This window comes from Acartia tonsa, chromosome 12 (assembly GCF_053477335.1).
Source record: "Acartia tonsa isolate MP-2025a chromosome 12, ASM5347733v1, whole genome shotgun sequence".
Lineage (NCBI taxonomy): Eukaryota > Metazoa > Arthropoda > Copepoda > Calanoida > Acartiidae > Acartia > Acartia tonsa.
The window spans coordinates 16,093,997-16,113,434 of NC_137271.1; the positions used below are offsets into that span (position 1 = coordinate 16,093,997).

Consider the following 19,438-nt stretch of genomic DNA (forward strand, 5'->3'; position numbering starts at 1 on the left):
ATGAAATAGACAAGCTTAGTTTGTTAATATCTTGTGCTCAAATGATATTTTCAAGTATGGCTTCAAAATCGATTAATTTCCGCTGGATTAGAACCGTTTCTCAGACATACTGAAGAATAGTGTATAGCATCGTATGAGAGACAATTTTAAACGAATTTTAAAATTCATATCATAAAATTAATACCAGTATTATTAGCTCAGCCCTTCGGCCCATCGGGGATAGCAAAATTGGTTTTAATCTTATAATTTTCCTTTTTAATATCTGTCTATAATAAGAGATGCGATGAATAACTATTTTAACATTTCAAGATTAATAAAGAAGAAGAATGTAATAAATTTCGTAAAGTTACTTAGACGTACTGAAGTGAAAAAATGACGATTTCATAGTCAACAAATTATAAATTATTTGAAAAAATGACGTTTTAACGGATAAAAGATATTCAAACAGTAGAAACAACAGCTATCAAGTGAACGAAACAAAAATAATTTAACTACTTTTAAAATAAACAAATAAATATTTAGAAAATTTCACATTAGAAATGACAAATTTTGAGGCCTCTATAGATTTATTCTCTGGCTCTGTAGGTAATTTTATAAATCTTTGTTCTGTTAGTAGCGAAGCTACTCTTTAAATCACTATGTTTGTCTGTCCTTCAGTCCGTAATACCATGGAAAAAATGTTATTTTCTGTGTAGCTTTTCAATAAATCTTTTGTATCGATAATAAATTGATAGTATAGATGTATAACCAGACTTGGCTGTGTTAAAATTCCCAACGCTATTGGTGTGTTTTTAAAGACCCAATTGAAAGTCGGCACAGGGTCCATGGGAGGGGAACAAACAGTTATTTAACCCCTTCCACCTCTAGTGTTTTACTCTAATATTCTTGTTAAGGTGGGGCATGTGGTGTATTTGTGGGCCATCCTATGGATACAATATTGTTCTTATTAAGGTGGGGCATGTGGTGTATTTGTGGGCCATCCTATGGATACAATATTGTTATTGTTAAGGTGGGGCATGTGGTGTGTTTGTGGGTCAACCTATGGATACAATATTGTTCTTATTAAGGTGGGGCATGTGGTGTGTTTGTGGGCCAACCTATGGATACAATATTGTTCTTGTTAAGGTGGGGCATGTGGTCTGTTTGTGGGCCAACCTATGGATACAATATTGTTCTTGTTAAGGTGGGGCATGTGGTGTATTTGTGGGTCAACCTATGGATACAATATTGTTCTTGTTAAGGTGGGGCATGTGGTGTATTTGTGGGTCAACCTATGGATACAATATTGTTCTTGTTAAGGTGGAGCATGTGGTGTGTTTGTGGGCCAACCTATGGATACTATATTGTTCTTGTTATGGTGGGGCATGTGGTGTGTTTGTGGGCCAACCTATGGATACAATATTGTTCTTGTTAAGGTGGGGCATGTGGTGTGTTTGTGGGCCAACCTATGGATACAATATTGTTCTTGTTAAGGTGGGGCATGTGGTGTGTTTGTGGGCCAACCTATGGATACAATATTGTTCTTGTTAAGGTGGGGCATGTGGTGTGTTTGTGGGCCAACCTATGGATACAATATTGTTCTTGTTAAGGTGGGGCATGTGGTGTATTTGTGGGTCAACCTATGGATACAATATTGTTCTTGTTAAGGTGGAGCATGTGGTGTGTTTGTGGGTCAACCTCTGGATACTATATTGTTCTTGTTAAGGTGGGGCATGTGGTGTGTTTGTGGGCCAACTATGGATACAATATTGTTCTTGTTAAGGTGGGGCATGTGGTGTATTTGTGGGTCAACCTATGGATACAATATTGTTCTTATTAAGGTGGGGCATGTGGTCTGTTTGTGGGCCATCCTATGGATACAATATTGTTCTTGTTAAGGTGGGGCATGTGGTGTGTTTGTGGGCCAACCTATGGATACTATAAAAGTCAAAATGCAAGCATTCCCACACTTATATAATGGTAAACTTATTATTGTTAGTGTAGCTTTTCTATAATTATTTTTGTTCTGTAATTAAAGGGAAGTGGATGAAAAGTAGAGGGGAGGAGAAGGAAGTGAGTTGTGAGGAAATTTTCGCTTAGATTAAATTATCAGAATCCTGGTCCCTAATCCCTGTCTTAAAAATGACCATTTACAAATAAAAGGATGCAAGATTATAGAGTAGGTGCTCATGGATTATTCATTATAGGAATTTACACACACAAAAGTAAATTATATACTGGATAGCATCAATACTAAAATGATAATAATTTGAAGGAACCTATGATTGTGTAAAAAAGATCTACAAATCTGAAGGATTTAGAGGATACTACGCTGGTACTTTACCCTCTCTTATTGCTAATGTTGGTATGTATTATTTAGTTTTGTAGCTGTTGTAATAATTATATGCATAGAAGATTGTAGAATTTAAAGCCAAAAGACGTTCAAGCTTTTTAGAGGGGGGTAAAAATCTTGGCACTTCCTATTTGATGGGGATAGAGAAAGAAGCCAAAAAATTTTACCTTCCTCAAAACTTATTCATCCCGCTGGTAAAGTTTGCTTGTGTGGGGTAATTATCACCCCTGAAATTTTTTTAGGGGGCAAATCACCCCAAAAAATTACAATTTGCAAGTTTTAAAATATTTACTAAGTATATTTGCGATAACTTTTATTTATGTCAGATCTATATAGGAAATAAATGTCTATAAATGAGCTCAAGTTTTCCAAGGAATAAATGTTTAAAACTCATAGTGCTCCAATAATCATCATTAAACTCTCATTGACCAAAGCGATAAGACCTTTATTCTATTTGTTTCATCATCGCCATTTATCTCTTCTTTCCAGAGCATAGACCACGCACAATGGTTCTCCATTTATCTTTGATTTGGGCCTCAGTAGAGGCTTCACTGAAAGATGAAAATTCCTCAGCTCTCAGTTCCTCAAGGAATTCCCTCCTCCAGGTTGTTTTTGGTCTACCTGGTTTCCTTTTTCCTGTGAAGGGGTCCCAAGTCAAGGCTTGATTGGTTAAATCATCATGCCCTTTCCTTAGAGTGTGCCCCAACCATCTCCATTTTCTCTGTTTTATTGTCAGTTTGATGTCTGACATATCACTGCGCTCTAAAAGCTCAGCATTTGTGATCTTGTTTGGCCAAAAGATCTTGTGGATTCTCCTAAGACATTTGTTGACATATGTCTGTAGCTTGGAGACCACTGCTGTGTTTAGGAACCAAGTTTCGGCCCCATACAGCAAAACAGAGAGATCATTTGACTTGAAAAGTCTTAACTTGGTCTTTATGGAGATGTTGTTGGAATTCCAAATTTTGTTCAAGCTGGCAAAGGCTGTTCTAGATTTGTTAATTCTAGCTTTAACATCCGTCAAATTGCCTCCAGCTTCATCAATTTTACTTCCAAGATACTCAAAGCAGTTAACATCCTCAAGAATTTGGTTTCCAATAGTTATTGGTTCTTGGGAGTTTGCATTTAATCTGAGTATTTTGGTTTTTGGAACATTTATTTCAAGTCCAACTTTCTTGGAAGTTTCAGCTATCATGTTAGTCCTTCTTTGCATTTGACTTCTATTGCTTGTTAACAAAGCAATATCATCAGCAAAGTCCAGATCTCCCAAATATTTGGGATTGCCAAATAACTGCCAGCGAATGCCATCATTGCTTTCACAGTTCTTCATGATCCAGTCAATGGCAAGGAGGAATAGGAAGGGAGAGAGAAGGCATCCTTGTCTGACACCTGTTACAATCTCAAAAAAGGTTGATAGTTTACCTTTATACATAACATTTCCACCTCCTTTATGATAGATAGCTTTAATGATATTGATTATCTTTTCTGGAATGCCATAGAGTCGGCAGATCTTCCAGAGAGATTTCCTGTCTAAAGAATCAAATGCTTTTTTGTAGTCAATAAAGTTTACAAAAAGCTCAGAGTTCCATTCCTTGGATTGTTCTATGATGATTCTTAGAGAGGTTATCTGATCAATAGTGGAATGGTTTGGTCTAAATCCAGTTTGATTAGGTCTTAGCTTTTCATTAACCTTCTTCTTTATTCTATTTGTTTATGGAATGAATAAAGTTTTTCAATCCATGTTGATATTTGAATTACATTGAAGTATTTAATCTTGATTTAATAAACAAAAAATATACGTTCATAATATAGAAAATCTAAGAAAACTCTGTTTTAAAAGAATTCGATTGTGGCGACACTTCCGTAGTGTTCAAATATTAAAACTAAAATTTTAATCATATTAACCCTTTGGTGATGGTAATGTAAATAAAAATATAATTAAAGAAATCTTTTCAAAATCATTTAAAATATTAAATATTTACTTCTTTCTTATAGAAAGTAATGGCGAGGGAGGAAAATTGAAATAGACAAATAGTTATGTACTTATATAAAACTAGCCAATAGTGAGATAGTTATATCGAGCCAACTCTAGTATTTTTATATTTGAGGCTTAAGACATTTTTGTTCAGGGGAAAATAGTGTGTTGTTCACAGCTTATGGATTATGCCAAAAACTTGTTGGGAGGTAAAACTTTCAATTTATGCATATGAGTAAACTTAATCTTTGTAAGTATAAAATGTTCTAAGGAAACATGAATCTCGGCTGCTATTTAAGGTACATGGCCTAATATTTCTGTGAAGATTCTTCTGACCTATAAGCATCTACTCTGTAACTCACTCAGTCTGTCGATCTGGCAGTAAAGATCTTTTTCACTTCTAATTTTTGTGAAGAAGAAGTCAAGTGGCGTGCACAGCGATTCAGGGGTGTGTAAAACCATTATTGGGTAAAAAAGGTAAAGGCAGGCCTTTTAATTTCAAGGGAGGTGTGTTGTTTGTATGGTGCATAACTCTTAACTATGCACAGTTAGGACTTCCAGGCAAAGGTTGTTCAATCAAAGGCTTGTGTAAAGGGCGTATGACAATATATAATTAGCACACTATTAAGCAAGATTTGCTTCAGAGATCTCGTGGTGTTTCCCGTCCTCATTGGATTCTAATTATGTATGTTATTCTTGTTTTAGAATGCTTAGTGTAGAAAATCCAGATGATATGAGTCTTCCAAGCCTGGCATTAGCAGGAAATCAATACTTAACCAAAAACAATTGTTCTATCATAAAAAAAAATAATTTCAATTTAAAAGGATCTTTGTGAATAAGGGTATAAATCATTCAAACAATATCAATGATTTAACCCAGTAATAACACATTTTTTGACAGTTATTGTCAATAATCAACGAAAATATTATTGATCTTTTAAAACTAGGGTTGGGCAGCCGCGAAAAAGCCTTAAAATTAAACACATTTGGATACTTTTAAAATTTTTGTTAAAAAGAAGGATTGCCATATTTGGGTCAATTTTAGACTTCCAGCTGATTTTAAAATTGTAATACGTTCATTTCTCTGAGAATAAGAGAAGGCTAGTGCACTGCTGCCGAGCCCTATTGAAAATAAGGATTAAGGTTAAAACTTAGATAAATAAAACAGTTAGGTATATCAATCTTTATATGATCTAACTATTTGGGAGATACTTACATAATTTTATAGGATTCAACATGGACGTCAAAGCTTTTTATTTTGAGGGCGGTAACTGAGGGGTTTCAAAGTTTAAGGGGATAAAATCCCATTGGCCATTAGCCCCACAAATGTTTATGACGTCTTTTTAAAAAATCCGTTTTGTTTTGAATTGTTATTAAGGTAAAGTATTGATTATTAGCCCCTAGGTTCATGTGCTTCTATCTTTTCATCCATTACCATATGTCCTTCAGAGCTTGTCAAGTGTAAATTACAGGTAGATATTTATTTAGATGGATAGATAGATAGATAAATAAATAAAAAGATATATATGTAGATAAATATATTCAGCAATTGGTTGAATAAATAGAGAGATAGATATATGAATAAATGGACGGAGATATGGTTAAATAAAGATACATAAATATAGTTTGTTGAAAAATAAATAGATTTATAATATAAATAAATGGATATATGAATGAATAGATAGGTGGATTTAGTTTTATAAATTTCCAGTAATGTTAAATTTTAAAATTAATAATTGTTTTATTGTTAGGCACTACGAGAACTGCATAAAGGAAGTGAAGTGAAACACAGTGTTATTGGGGTGACCAGGTAAACAAATAAAGTAGTAATGGTTTTTTTTGTCTAAAGCTAAAGATCTCAAAAACTGCAACCTCCTCTTGAGGCTAGGGTTAGACTGATTAATCCTCTTATAAATGCCATGAAAGGTTGCGTGTTTTTTTTATTGCACAGTTTTTTCTACTCAGTAATGGAGGGGATATTGTGTGGTATCCGCCTAGGTTAAATTGACCTTCAGGTGGCCCCAGACTCCACACCTAAATGTCCACTGGGACACTGCGAGTTGACAGCTATATCCCGTGGTCTCCCGAATCTTGACTTGCTGCAGGACATGTACCTCATGGCCCAAGGGCACCTCCTGGTGTAGCGGCTCCTTGCTACACATCTGCTCCTTGTTGTAGGCGGTGACATGGGTGGGGTTGGCACAGTCCCACCCTACCAAGACATAGCTAGTTGTAGGCCACACAGCTGCTAGCAGTAGGCTCCACAGTACCATCCACCAATGGGAGAATCTGCCAGACAGCCATCGTCCTCGCGCACGCATCTGGGGATCCTCGGCTCGGGCCACGACTGCTTCTTGGGGCTGGACACTGCTGGACTGCTCCTGGCTGGATATAAATTTCCATTGAGTGTTATCTTTGGACGCCCGGGGCGTCCCGATGCCCTCCCCAATGACAGACTGACAGGCGACTGGCGCCTGTCTGGGCGTCGGCTACCCTAGCCCCAAGGTGTCCCTTCCCTCGTCCATGGCATGCCCAGTGGCATGGGGCTGGAGTGCGTGTGGCACAGGCTCGCCCTGTATTACATCCCTCCCCTGCCCTAGGAACTCAGGTGCATGTGGCACAGGCAAGTCCTGATAACCCCAAATCTCAATCTCCCCAGCCTCTGGTGCGGGAGGCACAGGCAAGGCTGGAGGGTTACAATACTTTGGATACAATACATTTGTCAATTTTAACTTATCCTGGCTCAGTTGAGGGTGGTGGACAGCTGGACTCTCTCTGCTGGCAGGGGGCGCTGGATGGTGGATAGCTGGACTCTCCCTGCTGGCTGGTGGCGCTGGCTGACTGGGAGTGACGGATGTCACCCCTCCCTCTGGGGCTGCAGGCTCGTTCCAGGGTCCAGGTATCTCGGTGGCGGCGACGGTTGTCGCCCCAGGCACCAGTGTGGGGGCGCTGGATAGCACCCCCCAGTCTTCACAGGTGGCGGCGGCGGTTGCCGCCCCAGACATCAGCTTGGGGGTACGGGGGCGCACCTCTCGTCCTTCCCAGGTGGCGATGCCAGATGGCGCCCCATACATCGACTCCAATGCGCTGGCTAGCGCCTCTTGCCTCTCTTGCTCAGCGACCACCAGGGCCTCCCCGTACACTGTCTCGGTGGCGCTGGGTAGCGCCCCTCCGCTCTTGCTGGGGGGACTCAGTCTGGCAGGCCCCATCATGTTGAGGCTGAATGGTTGAGGCCTCAGGACTTCTGGCTCCGCAATGTTGGTTGGCTGCACGAACTCCGGTCCCAAGTGGTTGAGGCTGAAGCCCAGGCCAACCCGGTTGGGTTCAGCCGCTCCTCCCAGCACGTTGATCCTGGCTGGGATGGTCCCAAACTGCGGCATTCCTTCTGATTGGCCCGCCGCGCTGGGGGCGGCTGCCTGCTGGAGTGTTGCTGGGGGCGCGCTCCCTTCCATGTTGGCTACTCGGCTGGGCTTTCCTGAGTGAGCGCCCTTGTCAGCTACACGTCTCCGGCCGGCTACCTGGTCCCAGTCAGCCTTGCACTCGGCTGCTGTATGGCCTGCGTAATGGCAACGTTCACATTTGGCAGGACGGTCACGGCGTGGCTGGGTGCGTCGCTCTTCTAGGCTGACCTCCATAGGCGTAGGACAATCTCTGATTCGGTGGCCCTTCCCATGGCAGCGGTAGCAGCGGCCTGGAATCTTGTCGTCTGGTGCAACCTTCCCCATCTGGTGGAGACCCGGAGCCAAGGCGCCAATCTCCATTGGCTCCGACTCATCATACTGGGGCAACTGGACGCTGGCCGATCCCGTGAGCCCGTCGGTGGCGTCCAATAGGCACACACCCTCCTTCAGCTGCTTGGTGATCATGGTCACGGTGAACATGGCTCGCCTCGTGTACTCAGGTACCGAGGCGATCTCATGACCCATCATAATGCGTTTCACATTAGCGTTGCGAATGCTGCGATTTAGTTCATCTATCAATAACTCCAAATCTTCGTGGCTGTAGGCCTCCCGGTACAGCGCACACTTTGTGGATATGTAGGCTTGTATAGGCTCCGTCGAGTGTTGCCTGTAGTCTCTGAAGGCTTGCTTCAGGGTCTGAGACTCATAGGCTGGACGAAATAACATTTCACACTCGGCCTTGACTTGTTCGTATGTCAAGGCTTGGCCTGCCTCTCCAAACAGATGAGAGGCCATCTCCGCCGCTTGCCCCGCCAGGGATAGTAAAAGGGCGTTGCGGCGGTTTAGGGCGGCTTACCGTGTGCCCCCCCATGACATCTCCAGCCTCCGGATGTGGGAATTCCAGGATTGCTTGGGCGGTCCTCGGTACTCCGGCAGGTTACTCAGCATCAGCTTGCGGTACTCGGCTGGAGCCAGCTGGGGATCGTCCTGGAGCCATCCTTGGAGCTGGTCGCATCCTTGCGCTTGTGGCTGCTCCATCGGGTCAAAGGTTCAGCGGCGGGACACTAAGTTTTAAGTCAATACTATAGGTGGTTTACACTTATGGCTCTCTAGCCTAGCAGCCAACACCGTTTATCACTTGGTTGGTAGTTTAAGCTACAAAGATCTAAAATAGGTGTACACTAGAACACTAGCTTCTGAGCTTTAAGGTAGGCTGGTAGGTGTAGATAGTTGTTGAGGGTCTGAACTGCTGTCAGGAACTGATTTGGTTTTCCTTATCACACTATAGATAGGAGGGAGGAGCTTGCAAGTCTTTTTTTCTAAAAATATCTCTGTTGTATGCTATGGAGTAGCTCCTCTCCTGTGTGTGTGTGTGTGCGTGAAATCTCCTTTCCTTGCAACGCGCCTACGCGCCGTCAGATTGCGCACACAGGTAAAACGCGCATCTATCCCTCAATCTGCTCTCTCATTGGTCCGCTTTATCTCCTTTGTCCGTTGAATTTTTGTTGCGTCCCAAGCTCCGCTGCGCAACCCGTGAATTGCGCTCCGTTCTCTCGGTCGCTATCTCCGCACCGTGGACGGACTTATCCAAGTGTGGGGAGAAGGGGGAGTGCGTGAGGGGACGGGGTAAAGCCGTCCTTTCCCCCTATGGGGAGGGGGGTGCTGCAGGTTTGAAGTGACTGGGTGGTGAGGTAATTGTGCCTCTTCCTTAATCCTTGGCTTATTGTTATGTCACCTCAATTGTATTTGCTTCAATTTATGGTGGGCCCCTCCCCTTCCGTTGGGATAAGGGGGTGTATTTGTCGTGCTGAAGGCTTGGGGTCAGATTGTTTACCAATGCATTGTTATCTTACATCTAGGTTCTATTTTTGGCTTTATCACAATACACAACAAATTTGTTTACCAAGCCCTGCCCATAAAATCTATTGTTCAGCTTTCACACCAGGGTGGTAATCCATAAAATCTGATATAATATCTGTTTTTCTCAATGGGTGGCTGCGCTGTAGCCTCTCAGGATACTTGGAGTTAACATAGTTTTTCTTCTGCTTGGTACACTACACTCGTATTTTCGCTCACAGCTCGCAGCTATTTGGCTTGTTTCAGCCAGTCGGCGGCAGGGAATGTCCCGTCCTGCAGCGCCGTGTGTCCGAATCCAGTTGGTGGCGGCAGGGAATGTCCCTTCCTGCAGCGCTGCGGGTTCGGATCCTGCTATCTCTTGCAGTAAATGTTGGCCTATTTTCAGCCGTTTGCACTTATTTGGCCTGTTTCAGCCCGTCCGCAGGCCTGTGTCAGCCCATGAGCGCTCAATCCTCTGTTAGATGTCGGCGCTTTTCACAGTTCTCCGTCAAGTTTCGCTGCTCTCCGCAGTCTCTCGTCCGATTTCGCTACTCTCCGCAGCTCGGGTTCCGCCACACTTAGTGGTCTTTCGCTAGGTTTCGCTTCCACAACTGCCGGATACAGAGTTAGACCTTGCTATCCAGGGTGGGTAATTCAGGTTGCTTGTGTCAGTTTTGCCAGTTTCACTGCTGGGAGTACCTTAGCCTCAGCTGCGCGTCTGCTCTACACTTGTGGTTTGCCGTAATCTCACACAGCTGTCACCAAAAGTTGTGGTATCCGCCTAGGTTAAATGGCAGACACCCGAGTTCAAATGACTACGGCAGTGCGAACAGACGTGGACACATATATTATAGAGAAGCTACGCTTCTCTAGCAATCACTAAATAATAAACAGAGTCTATTCAGATGTTCCTTTATTCAGGGTCTAAGGTTTACTAAAGTTATATACAACAAACAATAAATACACAGATTGGAATAAGTAATCATAAAGCAGAATCAATATGAATACATATACAATAATCAGATTGGGCAATAATGATCCCCCATCCCTGGAAAGGGTGGGGGAACCAAACAATACAGCTTAACCATAATAAGGCTGTCAAAATCTATCATTAATTTTAAGGCATAGGGAGGGGTCGGCTGACCCCTTCCCCAGTACTCGGGGGAGGGCCCTCGGCCCTTCTCCGAACCAAGGTCAGGGTTGCCATAGAACATGGCTCACGGCTGCCGAATACCACAATTGGACTGTAAATTACATTGGCACCAAAAGTTTTATTTTTTGACATAATAATTTGCGGTACTTTTATCAAATTTGATTGGTTGGTTCAAAATAATTAGTGTCCAAACAAAACAACCAATAATAAAATCCAATTCAAGGTTAGTCTGTAATTTGATATTTTTCCTAAAGTTTTCTTATTTTCTGGATTAAAACTTTGGTGACTTTGTGGAATTTTTATTGGTTGATTTATTGAGTTGAGTGTCCAAATATTTCAACCAATAATTGTAACTACTGAATAGGGAACTTTTGTATTAACATTAGGTATGTACATCAATTTATCAGCCATTGTCTTATAGTTTTAAACCACTGGTAATATTCTCACTATTCATTTAACATATATAGACTGCTATTTAGCCAATTAATTCGTAATTAAATATTTTGTTTTTTGGTGTAACTGAAAGGGAAGTGTGTAAGAAGGGGAGAAAAAGGAAAAGGGGGGTGAGGGGAAATTTTTACTTAGAATCTTTTGTCAGAATCACATTCCCTTTTCCCTTTATATATATAAGTTTTAAGAAATTGTTTACATTTCTATCTATAATTATTTTTTTCAGAAAAATAATTAAAGAAAGTGGGCTGACTGGTTTATTTACTGGATTAGGTAATTATGACTATTTCGATTTTTATCTTTTTCAAAATTGTTCTTATTATACATTTAGAAATGCAATTTGGCTTTCAGAAATTCACATTTTAAACAGCATATTTCCTATAAAGTTTTGTTATTGTCTGTAGCTAAGAATCTCATATTTTAAACCTATTAAATTTATATTTTGCTCAATCAGTTCTGACACTCTAAAAGTTTTAATGTTCGTTTGTCAAGCCATTTCAGAGCTTCGTATTTAAGGAAGTTGTCATCCTTGTTTTTGCCTAGGAGCTACCTGGTCCAGAGAAGTACCTGGATACTTTTTCTTCTTCCTGGGATACGAGGGTACAAGGTCAGATATTATAAGGGCGGTTTCCCTCAATGTGTCTAGTCGAGCAAACAAACTATCTCCTCTTTCGGTGGTTTCCTCAAAGTGCCTAGTCCAGCACTCTCCTCCTATTATTCAAATATTGTTTTGAAATAAATTGAAAATAAAAGAGGGATGGGTTAGTATTGGTTGTTTGTTCATTTCTTTTGGTCAGGTTAGGTTAGTTTATACCAGGAAGGGAGGGGACATTGGGCTGTTTATTACACTAGACCCCACAGTCTTATAATAACGTTAGGGGACTTTTATTAAATTTTGATTGGTTGGTTCATTTATTTAAATGTACAAACATTTCAACCAGTAATTGTAATAGAAGGGTTAATTTAGTGTATCATTAGGGATGTATATGCTATATTCATATCCCTTTAGATCCCTAGTTTATACTGGGTATCAACATAGGGTTAAGGCCCCAACAGGTATTTTGTGAGAAGCATCAACTTTTATGGCGAAGCTACCATAAAAATATATTTTGAAATTGTATATCTCATATATATAGAGACACAGGGGTCCCAGTGTGGCTACCCAGTACCAAATCTTACCTAACCTAACCTAAAACACATGATTTTATTAAACTTTATTTTATTTAATGTTTAATTTTTAGGGTATTATTAACCCCCGAAGGCAAGACAAAAGGCGATCTCAGTCCTTTGGCAACAATTTGTGCCGGGGGAATAGCAGGTAGAGAGATAGATAGATAAAAGTTCTTTTTGATGTCGTCATAATAAATATTCTATTTTTAATTTGCTTAATATTTATTTTTAAATAAATGCATAAATATGGATGTTAATTAAATAATTGACTCAAGTCCATTTTTACTTATAACAGTTGACAAGTTAAAACAATATGATTTCAGGCATGACTTTTTGGACGTGTGTTTTTCCAATGGATGTCATCAAATCAAGGATACAGGTTTTTTTATTTATTACTTGTACTTCTTCATAAATTTAGGTTAAAAAAACGCTTATCAGTAAACTGAAGAAAAAGCTGTATAGTGTAATTGGTCTATAAATTAAATTTAAATTTTTTAATAATTTTGCTTACTTATTGTTTTAGAATGAAATTATTATTTTTAAAGGCTCTAAATACCATACTTTTGATTTTTTTTGCGAAATTGGGCTGTTTCATTGTCATTCATTTTTTAAATAATAGTTTTAGCCACAAATATTGTTTGATTTTTAGGTGTTTGGAGACAAAAGAAGTATTCCTGCTGTTGGTTTACAAATATTAAGGTAACAGGATTAGTTTTATAAAAAAAACTTGTATCTTTGTACTTTGTAGCCCCTAATTTGATTACCTTGTGGGGCTCTCCAAACCTTTAAATACTTTTTAATTGAAAAAATCACCAAACCTGTCATTTAAAATAAAAAGAGTCAGGGATCTAAAGGGATAAGACAAATCGATGAACATCCCCAATGATGATACACAAAATTATCCCTTTTGTACATTAAAATTAGTAGTTGAAACGTTTGAACACTCAACTTAATGAAACAACTAATAAAAATTTACTATATTCCCCAAAGTTGTAAATCCAACCAATAAGAAAACGTTATAATAAAACTTTGGAGACTTGTGTAATAAACATTTTTAAATTGCATATTAAACTTAATCGTCCTTATTTTAAATTTAGAACTGAGGGACCCAAAGCTTTATACAATGGTCTGCTGCCAAGCCTTCTCAGAACTTTTCCAGCCACAGCAGCACTTTTCCTCGCTTATGAGAATACCAAGAAATTATTAAATAGCCTCACAAAGCAGAATAGTAGTGAAGTTGATTAAATTTGTGGTTTCTTTAGCAAAATTAAATTAGTGAAATAATTTTTTCTTATAAATAACTTAATTTAAAAAAAAAAGTTATTAAGTATTTTATATAAAACACCGAGGTGTATAAATTGAACATTTTTAGTTCAATATATATTTAAATATGTACAAAAAAATATTTTAACATATTTGTAAAAATCATTTAAATTTAAATTTTTGTAACCATTTTTAATGTCTGAATAAACATGTAAAATTCATATTTTGTTTTTGAGTTTTTGAGCCCTGTCAATGACCTATAATATAAATTTTCCTCTACCCTGAGTATTAGGATAAGTAACACCCAACAGAATGCACGACCTTTGTCTGGAAGTCCGAACTGGGCATTGTAATGAGTAGCGCCAGTTTTGGGACAAGGCTTTCCCTCTACTCTAACCCTTAATGTCGTGCAGCATAGCAGCAATAGGAACCCTTTAATACCCTTGGCGCGGTGTTAAGCCGAGATTCGAACCCATTACCTCCCCGACGACAAGCGGATGCCCTATGTGTTGAGCCACGCGGGGTTTAAGAGTTTTCTTTAAAAAAGCACGAAACCTTTATTATCAAAATAAATACAACAAGAAACCTTTTATCTTATGATGAGGGAAATGCAACTACTGCAAAAAGAAAACCTATATGTTCCAGTAACTTGTTATTAATCATTTAATTTATTAGGATAAACAAGGATGACAACATCCATAAGTAGCGAAGCACAAAAATTGTGGATGGGAATACGTAGAAGTAGATTTAAAGTTTATATATTAAAATCAATAATAGATTTATTGGAGAAAATAAACATGAAACCTTGTATTATTTTGTATGATGAAGATGGTTAAAGTAAATTACATACTAGATGCACATAACAATGGGAAAAAATATTTTGAAACTGTTAATGCAAAAAAGTTTTAAAATTGGACCAAAAATGCCAAAGATATGGGGAAATATATCAACATATAAAAATAGCCAAAAACCTGCCGCCATTGTTTCTTTTCTTAAAACGCCAGAAATTTAATTTTAATATCTTTAACTGAAAAATTTATGAAAATTGGAATATAAACACCAAAGATATGGGTAAAAATGTGAAAAATATAAAAATAGCCAAAAACCTGCAAAAAGGCAGTCTGACCGTCATTGTTGTTTTCTTCAAATGACGGGAAATTTGTTTTGATAACTTTAACTGAAAAAATTTTGAAAATCGGACCATAAACACCAAAGATATGGGGGGAAATGTGAAAAATATAAAAATAGCAAAAAACCTGCAAAAAGGCAGTCTGACCGTCATTGTTGTTTTCTTCAAAAGACGGGAAATTTAATTTTGATATCTTTAACTGAAAAAATTTCGATAATCGGACCATAAACACCAAAGATATGAGGAAAATTTGGAAAATATAAAAAATAGCCTAAAACCTGCAAAAAGGCAGTCTGACTGTCATTGTTGTTTTCTTCAAACGACAGGAAATTTAATTTTGATATTTTTAACTGAAAAAATTTCGATAATCGGACCATAAACACCAAAGATATGGGGGGAAATGTGAAAAATATAAAAATAGCAAAAAACCTGCAAAAAGGCAGTCTGACCGTCATTGTTGTTTTCTTCAAAAGACGGGAAATTTAATTTTGATATCTTTAACTGAAAAAATTTCGAAAATCGGTCCATAAACACCAAAGATATGAGGAAAATTTGAAAAATATAAAAAAAATAGCCTAAAACCTGCTAAAAAGCAGTCCGACCACAATTGATGTTTTATAGTTAATTGTGCTCCCTAATGATGGGAATGTTGTCAAAAAATTTCAGCTCTCTATCTTTTATAGGAGCCGAGAAAATCACGTTTCCCCCAATTCATTAATTACGGACGGACGGACAGACGGACGGACAGGCGGACGGACAGACGGACGGACAGACGGACGGACAGACGGACGGACGGACATTGTGAATTATAGAGTAGCTTCGCTACTAAAAATAAATATAAAATAATTATTATAATCATGAAAAATGAAGATATAAATTGAATTGACGTAAATAAAAATATTTCTATATAAGATAATCTACGTGTAATATAAGAAAATGAAAAGAATTCTTTAGTTTGTTTGTTTTTTATGCAATTCTTAACCACTTGTGAATATTTCTTTGCAAACCGAATTGAATAGAAAAAAGACGTATATAAAAATACATTCAGGTGTATTTAATGAAAAGCTTTTGTTGCATTTTTCAATAGGAATGTCATTTTTAAATATGTGGGGGCGTTACCGTTGTCAATATCAAAAAATAAAACACAATATTATTTTTATACATTGGATAGATATAAAGATTAAGTACTTTGCTTTACTAAGTAAAGTTGTTGGTACAAGAGCACCAAGAGATTTAAATTTAAATAAGGCAACAATTAGACGTAGGCAAAGTATTTGACATGTTTTAGACAAGGGTCAACAGCGTGTGGCAGATTTTTACTCCAAGTTGTCAAGTTTTTTTGCGAAGTTGCTGCTGCTACTTCAGTTGAGTCTAATTTGTTTGAATGAGTATTACCAATAAATTTATAGATATTTAATAACGACGACTACCTGGCCCTAGTTGCGGAGACGCTTTTTTTCTGCAAGCAATTTGCTTTCTGTTCTTTTGTAGTTACTCGACTATGTTTGAATTTCTAGTGCTATTAGCTAATTTAACAAAAGACCCATTAAAAATTCGGAACAGTCTCCCCGCATAAATAGACAGAGTTACATATTGCTCTTTGTTTTAATGCATTCCCTTCACCAGGTGTAACATTCCTTAAATTTGTGAAGGTAAAACTCTGAGGTTTAATTAATTTTGGATAATGTCAAGACAGTTGTATCACTGTTATCTTTGCAGCTATATTCACCAAAAGATATATTTAACTCTATTCTGGGGTGGGTGCTTAATACCCCGAACTTAAGGTTTTTCCTTTTAATTTTAACTCTCGGATGCGCCCCTAGAATCTAGGGGTCTATATTCAAAGGTATATGAAAGAATAGAAAAATAACCTAAAACCATCATACCCAGACTTATTTATGAAAATAAAATGGCTTTAAACCATCTCAGGGCCTATAAACAGCCTTACTTAAAAGAGAACCATATCAGTTCAGCGGTTAGCAAGATCTCTCGCTACAGACAAAAAAAAAGCTTACTTCTTTAAATAATAGGATAGGATTGTGTAAAAGGATTTTTCTAATGAATTAAAGGGCAAAAAGATGCTTCTTGTTTTTTGATCCATCAATCCTTGCGACAAATTTATTGACTTTTTCCATATCCTTTGAAGAATTTTTCCATATCCTTTGAAGAAAAATATACTCAGTACTATAAAAACCCTACTGTTGCTGGATATTAAGAAGCAATTGTCGGTTCAGTGGACAATAAGAATAATAGAATACTAAGCTGACAGATTCTTTTATTAAACACGCTAGTCTATGAAAACTTCCTTCAATATAAGAAAATCTAGCTACTGCCACTTAACAAAATCTATTTCTTTTATGTCTTAATATCTTATTACAATTATCCTATTTCTTGGGGGGTGGGACACCCCCAACCCCCCAAAAAACAAAAAAATCCTCCCCCCATTTTTTTTTACGAATTTTGCAAATTCATTATTTAATCGCTATTTTTTTTTTTACGAATTTTGCGAATTCGTTATTTAATCGAGAAAATGTTTTCCTGCTGGGTAGGTGCGAAAATTTGCAATCGGTTCTGCTGGGTAAGTAATAGAAGATGTAATTATACCTCTTGGGGAAAAGCCCCTAGAGGCTAGGGGCGAAGCCGCTATATTACATAAAGTAGTAAGTTTTTTTTGTCTGTAGCATAAGATTTCAAGAACTACTCAATAGATTGATTTCTTCATCTTAGGAAAGCTTCACATTAGTCCCGGGATTGTTTTAGGCTATTTAGGTTTTTGATTTTTATCTTGGTTGGATTAAGGCTTTATTCTGCTTTACAAACCCCCTTCAATTACAAAGCAACTATATGCTAGGGGCTATGCTGCTAGTTTTTAATAAAGTCACAAGTTCAAGGTCATATAAAATAAACAAGTTAAAATATTTATAGATTGATAAAATTGTTAAGTAAAGGATAAATTAAAAATTACTTTTAGTTAAAGTTAAAACAAAATTAAGACTTGGCTTTTTATTGTTTTTATAAAAATTAAAAAATGACACACTTTTTTGTATATTTTAAGATTTTTTGGCTAAAAAATAAGCAGACAAATCAGATAAAAAAATAAGGATATACTATCAAAAAGAACAAAAATGTAATCAAACAATTTTTGCTTTAGATTAGTTACAATCAAATGAAGTTTAATTTTCAGTGCAATAAAATTCCTTTCCTTTAAAAAAAGTATTTTTTTTATGCTACTATACTAAATAAAATTATAAGTAATAATAAATATCTGGTTAAGATAAATATGCACTTAGGAAAAGGATTGATATGATTATGTGGCCTTTCAGGTTGTCGGCTAGTTGCGCTCCCTCTAAATGTATATTCCTTGTTTAAGATGAATACTAGGTACTTATGTTGATATTTAGTTATTTCTTTTCTCTGTTTAGAGTTAAACATGTGCTTACTACGACAAATTATCTCTATTTTTAAAAGCGAAGCTTTTCTATAATTAGGGTCGGTCCGTCCGTACGTCCGTCCGTAACGGATAGCTTTTTTTGTTAATTTAGGCATGTTAGAATTGTCCTATAGATTTCAAATTTTGCATGGTGATTCCTTTAATAGTTAGGTACGATTTAGAAAGCGTAGCAACTCTATAATCATCAACAAAATGTCCGTACGTCCATTTTAAACATGTTGATTTTTTTACTTTTTTAACAACAAATTTTTATGTGATCTAATCATCCGATTGATCTGATTTTTGGTATATAGATTCCTGGGACAACAAAGTATAATGTAATAAGCAAAGCAACTCTATAATCAAGTCCTAAAATATAAGTATGTCCATAATCATTATCCTGAATCAAGCAGTTTTTCAACAAATTTACCTACAATTTTGCTTTGACTCTTATACATTTATATTATGATTATTTAGTTCTGACAATATACAAGTGTTAATGTCCGTTTGTCCTACCATTTCAGTGCTTCGCTTTTATGGATGTTGTCATCCTTGTTGTCAGTATAATTGATAATAAAGATTTATTGGTAAATGATCATTGTGTTATCATTAAATATCCCTGAAGGTATACTATAACTTTTTACCGTAAAGGGGAAACTGTTAAAGATTTGTTATCTAAGATATTCCTGTTTTAAAAAAGATTTACAACTAAGGCTAACCAAAGTAACAATCCTTTTAAGAAGGCTCATTTAACTTGAAGCTAATAATACAATAGCCACAATACAAAGGGTTGTTTGGCAGGGATCTAAAGGGATCAGACAATGGTCGAAAAATTGTTGTACTTCCCCATTAATAACACACAAAATTATTCCTTCTGTATATTAAAGTAGTGATTTAATAACTTAATAATCCAACGAATCAAAATTCAGTAAAAGTTCCAAATTTGTTGTGCCATCGAATATGAAAAAGTAATTGTATGGGAAAGAAGTAGCCTAAAACTATCCCCTTAAGCGCACAACTCATTCAGACTAGCCGTTTCTGCGATCTTTTGCCTCAATAAGAAAACTTTGTACTCTACATTTTAATATTAAAAAAATGAAAGTTAAACATCCTCGTAATTTTAAATCATTATTTTCCTAGATACTATTGTTTATTTTATAAAAGACGTAAAAAAGATAAGAAAAGTTGTATTTTACCATAGCAATACTACTCTACAAGCTTTGATGTACTATCTAAATACAAAAAAACTTGACCTATCTTAACCTACCCTAAAACACATATCTATTGGTAAGTTGTTTAA

General features: G+C 37.3%; 1 protein-coding gene across 1 annotated transcript; it reads left to right on the forward strand.

The window, feature by feature from the left end:
- Window positions 1-539: 539 nt before the first annotated feature.
- On the forward strand, window positions 540-13,796 carry LOC145333209 (mitochondrial ornithine transporter 1-like). The gene is made up of 13 exons (XM_080178354.1): window positions 540-585; window positions 1,879-1,959; window positions 2,255-2,344; window positions 4,462-4,516; window positions 5,013-5,066; window positions 5,709-5,778; window positions 6,058-6,116; window positions 11,373-11,419; window positions 11,690-11,753; window positions 12,388-12,464; window positions 12,640-12,695; window positions 12,966-13,015; window positions 13,414-13,796. Exons 1-13 carry the CDS (start codon window positions 540-542, stop codon window positions 13,559-13,561), a joined length of 897 nt encoding a protein of 298 aa, XP_080034480.1. The 3' UTR covers window positions 13,562-13,796.
- Window positions 13,797-19,438: the final 5,642 nt, after the last annotated feature.